The sequence below is a fragment of the Oncorhynchus gorbuscha genome, linkage group LG05, assembly GCF_021184085.1.
Source record: "Oncorhynchus gorbuscha isolate QuinsamMale2020 ecotype Even-year linkage group LG05, OgorEven_v1.0, whole genome shotgun sequence".
Lineage (NCBI taxonomy): Eukaryota > Metazoa > Chordata > Actinopteri > Salmoniformes > Salmonidae > Oncorhynchus > Oncorhynchus gorbuscha.
In genome coordinates this window covers 87,146,452-87,156,866 of record NC_060177.1, presented here as the reverse complement: position 1 = coordinate 87,156,866, position 10,415 = coordinate 87,146,452, and the positions used below count along the sequence as shown (strand labels likewise).

Here is a 10,415-nt window from a genome sequence, read left to right as displayed (position 1 = left end):
CTCTCTCTTTGATTGCAGACAGTAAGGGGCTTTCCAAAAAAGTGATTTTAGATCAAAATTGATTGTCAGTTTGGTTGAGTACACTGGATGACTTCTCAGACAGGTTTGCTGTCAGAACTGAATGTGTAAAACCATTACAGTTTCTGTATCAAGTGTCATCTCCCTCCATCCAGGATACGCTGGTGGGTAAATCAAACACAATTCTGAAAAGCAACTATCTGCAATTGAATAAGATGTTTATACCTTCCCCTCCTCTCCCCTCCCTTCCTCTCCTCTCCCCTCCCTTCCTCTCCCCTCCCTTCATCTCCTCTCCCCTCCCTTCCCCTCCTCTCCCCTCCATCTCCTCTCCCCTCCCTTACCCTCCTCTCCCCTCCCTTCCTCTCCTCTCCCCTCCCTTCCTCTCCCCTCCCTTCCTCTCCTCTCCCCTCCCTTCATCTCCTCTCCCCTCCCTTCCCCTCCTCTCCTCTCCCCTCCATCTCCTCTCCCCTCCCTTCCCCTCCTCTCCTCTCCCCTCCCTTCCTCTCCTCTCCCCTCCCTTCCCCTCCACTCTCCTCCCTTCCTCTCCTCTCCCCTCCCTTCCCCTCCACTCCCCTCCCTTCCTCTCCTCTCTCTGACAGTGTACCATGGCCTCTCTCTCTCTGTCCCTGGGACTGCTGGTGCTATGCACCCTGGCTCTTGTACACTGTGACCTGAATGTTGGCCCCGTCAGAGTGTATGACATTCGTGCCTCCAACCTGAAACGATGGCTATTCATAAAACCAAGCCCTTACGTCAAGGTGAATTTATTAATTTATTTCTTCTTTATTTAACCAGATCAGTCAGTTAATAAATCATTGTGATATAAAATGAGGGACTGACAGGTGGGGAGATAAAACAGAAGTACAGTGATGTTACAGACAGGACAGACATCATAACACAGAAGGACAGAGACACAGCAATAATCAAACAGTAAACAGACAGTCAGCTGTCATTTGTTTGGATATTAAGTAGCTTACAGTGACATGTGACCATGAAAATGTCAGTGATTGGCTTGTACTTGTTAGGTGAAGTAATAGTGAAAGAAAAATGAACAAACAATCAAATGAATGAATTATAATATACATATACTGGTTCCTCATTCAAGTGAGCCAACTGTACATACATTTGCAAAATGTTGTATTTAAAACCTCTCTAGGCTAGGTGAGACGGTAGCGTCCCACCTGACCAACATCCAGTGAAAGTGCAGGGTGCCAAAATCAAACTACAGAATTCTAAATATTTAACATTCTTGAACATACACATGCAATATGTCAAAATAAAGCTGAACTTCTTGTTAATCCAGCCGCAGTGTCAGATTTCAAAAAGGCTTTACGGCGAAAGCAAACCATACGATTATCTGAGGACAGCACCCCACCATAGAAATGCATAGCAATCATTTTCAACCAGGCAGGTGGTGAGACAAAAGCCAGAAATAACGATATAATTCATGCCTTACCTTTGAAGATCTTCTTCTGTTGGCACTCCAAAATGTCCCAGAAACATCACAAATGGTCCTTTTGTTCGATAAACTCCTTTTTTATATCCCAAAAATGTCAATTTATTTGGCGCGTTCGATTAATAAAAACACCGGTTCCAACTCGCCCAACATGACTACAAATGATCTAATAAGTTATCTGTAAACCTAGTTGAAACATTTCAATCAACTTTCCTAATCCACCCTAAGGTATCTTAAAATGTAAATAATCAATACAATTTAAGACAGAATATACTGTGTTCAATAGAAAAAAAATCCAAATGGAGCAAGTTACAGGTCTCGCGCCCAAAAACAAAAGTCCACTTGGCTTGACTCTCATTCTGATTAGCCGTACTTCTTCATTTCTCAAAGGAAAAACATCAACCAATTTCTAAAGACTGTTGACATCTAGTGAAAGCCATATGAACTGCAACCAGGTGCCTCATAAATCTAGTTTACCATAGAAATCTAATTGAAAACACAGTGAACTCAAAACAAATAAACCCTGGATGGTTTATTCTAGGGGTTGCTCCTGCCAAATAAGTTCTGTTATACTCACAGACATCATTTAGAGTGTTTTCTATCCAAATATACCAATTATATGCATATCCTAGCTTCTGGGCCTGAGTAGCAGGCAGTTTACTTTGGTCACGCTTTTAATCCGGACGACAAAATACCTCCCCCTGTCCCAAATAAGTTTTAATGCACAATAATCATTTAAAAACAAGTTTAATAAAGTCTACTGACAACATTATCTTCCTTAGGTGTGGTGCGGCTCATCCTTTCATGGCAAGAGCAACACTCTGGAGGATCAGGAAAACCCCATCTGGGCCGACCAGTTCAACTTTGCAAACATCCTTCCCAACTCTGTCCTGACACTGGAGGTAAGTTTCCCAACTTACTATGCAAAGCGTTTTGAGCACTGGAAAGTCACTATGTAAATCCCATCAATTATTATTACAATGATGAAGAAGATGATAATGATGAGGAGGAGGAAGATTATTATGATGATTTTTACTATTATTGTTATTATGATGATTATTATCATTAGGTGTGGGATGATGTCATCGGACTAGATCACCACATGGGAACCTGCAAAATCACCATCCGCCCAGGAACACACAATGAGATCTGCCAGCTGAAGAGAGGCACCGTCTACTACTCCTACAGCTACGGCTACGTCTACAGTTACTAGATGGAACAGTTTGATGATTAGATTGTAACCTATGACCTTTGTCACCCTTTCACTCATGTATTAATTTCCTTATAGCATTAAAAAAACGTGCTTCATAGCAAGATGTTCTCAGTCGGTCTTAATCATGTTTCTGAATTGTTTTATTTCTCAGAAGATGCCTTAGAAGATGGTACACAGCATATTATTATAGTTAATCAATATTTCTACTAGATTTGAGATCGTATGTCAAAACCTTTAACCATTCGACATTTACCTTTTACAGTGGCACGACATCACAACTCTCTCTCTTCACTGCCATGGAGTGGAGAGAGAGAGACCGTGGAGAACAAAGACATTATTCTTCCCAAAACTCCTAATCCCCGAAATTGGGGAATTAAACAATATTTATATTTTTGAGAATGTGGGAATAGTCTGTAGACACTTAAGCATTTCCCAGTTTAGGTCACCTAACGGAACGAACTCTGAAACGAGATGGGGGGAAATCAATTCACATTTGGTGTCCAGGGCACAGCTAGAAAATACTTATTTCTGGAGAGAATCATTTTTCAAATTAGAAGTTCGAACTGTTTGGGCATAGACCTGGAAAGTATGACAGAACTTTGCAGGCTGTCTCTGCAGTAGATTGCAACTCCACCCCCTTTGGCAGTTCTATCTTGACGGAATATGTTGTAGTTGGGGGTGGAAATCTCAGAAATTTTGGTGGCCTTCCTAAGCCAGGATTCAGACACGGCTAGGACATCAGGGTTGGTGGAGTGTGCTAAAGCAGTGAATAAAACAAACTTAGGGAGGAGGCTTCTGATGTTCACATGAATGAAACCAAGGCTTTTATGGTTACAGAAGTCAACAAATGAGAGTGCCTGGGGAAACGCAGGGCCTGGGTTTACCTCCACATCACCCGCGGAACAGAGGAGGAGTAGTATGAGGGTACGGCTAAAGGCTATCAAAACGGGTCATCTAGTGCATTGGGTACAGAAAATAGAAGGAGCAGATTTCTGGGCGTGGTAGAATAGATTAGAATAGGGTATGTTAGGGTTCGGGTACAGTGGAGGTAAACCACTGTACCCCCAATTCCGGTGAAATTGCAGAGCGCCAAATTCTAAATACAGAAATAGTCAAATTAAACATTCATAAAAATAGAAGTGTTAGACATCGGTTTAAAGATGAACTTCTTGTTAATCCAGCCGCTGTGTCAGATTTCAAAATGGCTTTACGGCGAAAGCATACCATGCGATTATCTGAGGACAGCGCGCTGCTTACAAAAGCATACAAACATTTTACAACCAAGTGAAGAAGTTACAAAAGTCAGAAATAGCGATAAAATTAATCACTTACCTTTGAAGATCTTCATATGGTTGTAGACACAAGAGTCCCTGTTACACAAGACATTTTTTGTTCAATAAAGTCCCTCTTTATGTCCCAAACCTCTGTTTTGTTGGCACGTTTTGTTCAGTAATCCACTGACTCAAAGGCGGTCACGACATGCAGACGAATACATCCTTATAGTACCAGTAAAGTTCGTCGAAACATGTCAAATGATGTTTATGATTAATCCTCAGGTTGTCTATTGTCTAAATAATCTATAATATTTAAACCGGACAATAGCGTCTTCAATAGAAAGGAAAAACAACGAACGGCGCGCAATCGGTCATGCACGAAAACTAGCTCTGGTTCATTCTACAGTCCACATACAAGGAAAATGGTCTCATTCTTCCTCATTTTTCAGAATACAAGCCTGAAACAATGTCTAAAGACTGTTGACATCTAGTGGAAGCCTTAGGAACTGCAATCTGGGTCCTGTATATGCATTCAATAGAAAAGTACCCATATCAAAAATATGTATGGATTGTCCTTAGGTTTTCGTCTGCCATATCAGTTCTGTTATACTCACATATATTATTTAAACAGTTTTGGAAACTTTAGAGTGTTTTCTATCCAATACTACCATGCATATGTATATCCTAGCTTCTGGGCCTGAGTAACAGGCAGTTTACATTGGGCACCTCATTCATCCAAAATTCAAAGTACTGCCCCCTACCCAAGAGACGTTATGCTAGGTGAGTTTACACCATGTGTGGGAGGTGTTAGTGAAGAGTCCGGGAGGCATCAGCTGTGTAGCCGTGTGATCATAAGGTCCACTGAGCATGCCGAAAGATGGGCCTGGTTCAAAGGCTAGCTTTGGGGCTGGGCCACTCGGTATCAGCTAGCTAGCTGCGAGGATCTGGAATAATGGTCCAGTAATGGAGTCCTCTGGAGTAATGGTGGAGAAGAGCAGTCCTGATATGCTCAGGGTTGATATCGGGCTGTGCAGACTGGCGTTGTGCAGACTGGCGGGTATTGTCCAGGGTAAAAGCGGCTGGTGTCTGAGCTAGAGGTAAAAGTGGCTAGTGGCTAACAAGTAGCAGTGGCTAACAATGACAAAATAGCTGGTAGCTAATTAGCTGGTTAGCATCTGATGGCTATCTTCTGATGGAGGTTCTAGCTATAAGGTCTAAAAATAGCGGATCCGTAACACATTGGGTGAGACGGTTTGCCGGAAGGAATATTTAATTTTTAAAAATGGATAAAGAGATTGAAGTATATTGAAATATATACAAAAAAAATATGAAAAAAAGACAATATTTACATGGGAAAACGACAAACACGTCTGCACTGCTACGCCATCTTGGACACTCTAGACCCCACAAGTCCCCACAAGAATAGTAAACCAACAAAAATGTGACTAACTGGGGGCATTTTGTTAGTCCCCACAAGGTCAAATGCTATTTATTGGGGATTTAGGGTTAAGGTTAGAATTAGGGTTAGGATTAAGAGATAGGGTTAGTTTAAGGGTTATAACCTAGCGGTAGGTTTAGGGTTAGGGTTATGGGTTAAGGAAAATAGGATTTTGAATGGGACTGATTGTATGTCCCCACAAGGTTAGCTGCGCCAGTCTGTCTGTGTGTGTCTGTGTGGGTGAGAGGGTGAGAGGGTGTGAGTGCGTGTCTGTGTGGGTGAGAGGGTGAGAGGGTGTGAGTGTGAGAGGGTGAGAGGGTGTGAGTGCGTGTCTGTGTGGGTGAGAGGGTGAGAGGGTGAGAGGGTGAGAGGGTGTGAGTGTGAGAGGGTGAGAGGGTGTGAGTGCGTGTCTGTGTGGGTGAAAGGGTGAGGGGTGAGAGGGTGAGAGGGTGTGAGTGCGTGTCTGTGTGGGTGAAAGGGTGAGAGGGTGAGAGGGTGAGAGGGTGTGAGTGCGTGTCTGTGTGGGTGAAAGGGTGAGAGGGTGAGAGGGTGTGAGTGCGTGTCTGTGTGGGTGAAAGGGTGAGAGGGTGAGAGGGTGTGAGTGCGTGTCTGTGTGGGTGAGAGGGTGAGAGGGTGAGAGGGTGTGAGTGCGTGTATATGTGGGTGAGAGGGTGAGAGGGTGTGAGTGCGTGTATATGTGGGTGAGAGGGTGAGAGGGTGAGAGGGTGAGAGGGTGAGAGGGTGTGAGTGTGTGAGGGTGTGAGTGTGAGAGGGTGAGAGGGTGTGAGTGCGTGTATATGTGGGTGAGAGGGTGAGAGGGTGTGAGTGCGTGTATATGTGGGTGAGAGGGTGAGTGTAGTGTTGATTAGTGTAGTGTCAACAACGCAGCCACTGCCAGCTAGCCTACAAAGTCAACAACGCAGCCACTGCCAGCTAGCCTACTTCAGCAGTACTGTATCATTTTAATCATTTTAGTCAATAAGATTCTTGCTACGTAAGCTTAACTTTCTGAACATTTGAGACGTGTAGTCCACTTGTCATTCCAATCTCCTTGCATTAGCGTAGCCTCTTCTGTAGCCTGTCAACTATGTGTCTGTCTATCCCTGTTCTCTCCTCTCTGCACAGACCATACAAACGCTCCACACCGCGTGGCCGCTGCCACCCTAATCTGGTGATCCCAGCGCGCACGACCCACGTGGAATTCCAGGTCTCCGGTAGCCTCTGGAACTGCCGATCTGCAGCCAACAAGGCAGAGTTCATCTCAGCCTATGCCTCCCTCCAGTCCCTCGACTTCTTGGCACTGACAGAAACATGGATCACCACAGATAACACTGCTACTCCTACTGCTCTCTCTTCGTCCGCCCACGTGTTCTCGCACACCCCGAGAGCTTCTGGTCAGCGGGGTGGTGGCATCGGGATCCTTATCTCTCCCAAGTGGTCATTCTCTCTTTCTCCCCTTACCCATCTGTCTATCGCCTCCTTTGAATTTCATGCTGTCACAGTTACCAGCCCTTTCAAGCTTAACATCCTTATCATTTATCGCCCTCCAGGTCCCCTCCAGGTCCCCTCGGAGAGTTCATCAATGAGCTTGATGCCTTGATAAGCTCCTTTCCTGAGGATGGCTCACCTCTCACAGTTCTGGGTGACTTTAACCTCCCCACGTCTACCTTTGACTCATTCCTCTCTGCCTCCTTCTTTCCACTCCTCTCCTCTTTTGACCTCACCCTCTCACCTTCCCCCCCTACTCACAAGGCAGGCAATACGCTCGACCTCATCTTTACTAGATGCTGTTTTTCCACTAACCTCATTGCAACTCCCCTCCAAGTCTCCGACCACTACCTTGTATCCTTTTCCCTCTCGCTCTCATCCAACACTTCCCACACTGCCCCTACTCGGATTGTATCGCGCCGTCCCAACCTTCGCTCTCTCTCCCCCGCTACTCTCTCCTCTTCCATCCTATCATCTCTTCCCTCTGCTCAAACCTTCTCCAACCTATCTCCTGATTCTGCCTCCTCAGCCCTCCTCTCCTCCCTTTCTGCATCCTTTGACTCTCTATGTCCCCTATCTTCCAGGCCGGCTCGGTCCTCCCCTCCCGCTCCGTGGCTTGACGACTCATTGCGAGCTCACAGAACAGGGCTCCGGGCAGCTCAGCGGAAATGGAGGAAAACTCGCCTCCCTGCGGACCTGGCATCCTTTCACTCCCTCCTCTCTACATTTTCCTCCTCTGTCTCTGCTGCTAAAGCCACTTTCTACCACTCTAAATTCCAAGCATCTGCCTCTAACCCTAGGAAGCTCTTTGCCACCTTCTCCTCCCTCCTGAATCCTCCTCCCCCTCCCCCTCCTCCCCCTCTCTGCAGATGACTTCGTCAACCATTTTGAAAAGAAGGTCGACGACATCCGATCCTCGTTTGCTAAGTCAAACGACACCGCTGGTTCTGCTCACAGTGCCCTACCCTGTGCTCTGACCTCTTTCTCCCCTCTCTCTCCAGATGAAATCTCGCGTCTTGTGACGGCCGGCCGCCCAACAACCTGCCCGCTTGACCCTATCCCCTCCTCTCTTCTCCAGACCATTTCCGGAGACCTTCTCCCTTACCTCACCTCGCTCATCAACTTATCCCTGACCGCTGGCTACGTCCCTTCCGTCTTCAAGAGAGCGAGAGTTGCACCCCTTCTGAAAAAACCTACACTCGATCCCTCCGATGTCAACAACTACAGACCAGTATCCCTTCTTTCTTTTCTCTCCAAAACTCTTGAACGTGCCGTCCTTGGTCAGCTCTCCCGCTATCTCTCTCAGAATGACCTTCTTGATCCAAATCAGTCAGGTTTCAAGACTAGTCATTCAACTGAAACTGCTCTTCTCTGTATCACGGAGGCGCTCCGCACCGCTAAAGCTAACTCTCTCTCCTCTGCTCTCATCCTTCTAGACCTATCGGCTGCCTTCGATACTGTGAACCATCAGATCCTCCTCTCCACCCTCTCCGAGTTGGGCATCTCCGGCGTGGCCCACGCTTGGATTGCGTCCTACCTGACAGGTCGCTCCTACCAGGTGGCGTGGCGAGAATCTGTCTCCTCACCATGCGCTCTCACCACTGGTGTCCCCAGGGCTCTGTTCTAGGCCCTCTCCTATTCTCGCTATACACCAAGTCACTTGGCTCTGTCATAACCTCACATGGTCTCTCCTATCATTGCTATGCAGACGACACACAATTAATCTTCTCCTTTCCCCCTTCTGATGACCAGGTGGCGAATCGCATCTCTGCATGTCTGGCAGACATATCAGTGTGGATTACGGATCACCACCTCAAGCTGAACTTCGGCAAGACGGAGCTGCTCTTCCTCCCGGGGAAGGACTGCCCGTTCCATGATCTCGCCATCACGGTTGACAACTCCATTGTGTCCTCCTCCCAGAGCGCTAAGAACCTTGGCGTGATCCTGGACAACACCCTGTCGTTCTCAACTAACATCAAGGCGGTGGCCCGTTCCTGTAGGTTCATGCTCTACAACATCCACAGAGTACGACCCTGCCTCACACAGGAAGCGGCACAGGTCCTAATCCAGGCACTTGTCATCTCCCGTCTGGATTACTGCAACTCGCTGTTGGCTGGGCTCCCTGCCTGTGCCATTAAACCCCTACAACTCATCCAGAACGCCGCAGCCCGTCTGGTGTTCAACCTTCCCAAGTTCTCTCACGTCACCCCGCTCCTCCACTCTCTCCACTGGCTTCCAGTTGAAGCTCGCATCCGCTACAAGACCATGGTGCTTGCCTACGGAGCTGTGAGGGGAACGGCACCTCAGTACCTCCAGGCTCTGATCAGGCCCTACACCCAAATAAGGGCACTGCGTTCATCCACCTCTGGCCTGCTCGCCTCCCTACCACTGAGGAAGTACAGTTCCCGCTCAGCCCAGTCAAAACTGTTCGCTGCTCTGGCTCCCCAATGGTGGAACAAACTCCCTCACGACGCCAGGACAGCGGAATCAATCACCACCTTCCGGAGACACCTGAAACCCCACCTCTTTAAGGAATACCTAGGATAGGATAAAGTAATCCTTCTCACCCCCCCCCCCTTAAAATATGTAGATGCACTATTGTAAAGTGGCTGTTCCACTGGATGTCATAAGGTGAATGCACCAATTTGTAAGTCGCTCTGGATAAGAGCGTCTGCTAAATGACTTAAATGTAAAATGTAAATAGGGTGAGAGGGTGAGAGGGTGTGAGTGCGTGTCTGTGTGGGTGAAAGGGTGAGAGGGTGAGAGGGTGTGAGTGCGTGTATATGTGGGTTCAGTGAATTCGGAAAGTATTCATACCCCTTTACTTTTTCCACATTTTGTTACATTACAACCATATTCTAAAATGTACTAAATATATTTTTTTATCCTCATCAATCCACACAATACCCCATAATGACAAAGCAAAAACAGTTTTTCTGATTTTTTTTTCAAATTTACAAAATAATTAAAAACTGAAATATCACAATTACATACGTTTTCAGACCCTTTACTCAGTACTTTGTTGAAGTACCTTTGGCAGCGATTACAGCATCGAGTCTTCTTGGATATGATGCTACAAGTTTGGCACACCTGTATTTGGGGAGTTTCTCCTTTCTTCTCTGCAGCTCCTCTGCAGCTCTGTCAGGTTGGACGGGGAGAGTTGCAGCACGGCTATTTTTAAATCAAAACCAAATGTATTTAATATAGCCTTTCTTACCAGCTGATACAGTCGGGAGAACAAGTATTTGAGATACTGCCGATTTTGCAGGTTTTCCTACTTACAAAGCATGTAGAGGTCTGTAATTTTTATCATAGGTACACTTCAACTGTGAGAGACGGAATCTAAAACAAAAATCCAGAAAATCACATTGTATGGTTTTTAAGTAATTAATTTCCATGGCTAACATGAAGGTCCTGAGCGCTCTGCAGCAGGTTTTCAACAAGGATCTCTCTGTACTTTTCTCTGTTCATCTTTCCCTCAATCCTGACTAGTCTCCCAGTCTCTGCCGCTGAAAAACATCCCCACAT

At 46.2% G+C, this 10,415-nt stretch overlaps 1 protein-coding gene across 1 annotated transcript in view; it reads left to right on the top strand.

Annotated features, from left to right (window-relative positions):
- LOC124036623 (perforin-1-like) overlaps positions 1-2,784 on the top strand; it is a 2,985-nt gene extending 201 nt beyond the window's left edge. The window contains exons 2-4 of the mRNA XM_046351435.1: positions 618-776; positions 2,257-2,376; positions 2,544-2,784. Of these exons, the coding sequence (XP_046207391.1) occupies positions 624-776; positions 2,257-2,376; positions 2,544-2,687 (417 nt within the window). The 5' untranslated portion in view covers positions 618-623 and the 3' untranslated portion in view covers positions 2,688-2,784. The remainder of the gene's footprint in view (positions 1-617; positions 777-2,256; positions 2,377-2,543) is intronic.
- The last annotated feature ends 7,631 nt before the right edge of the window (positions 2,785-10,415 follow it).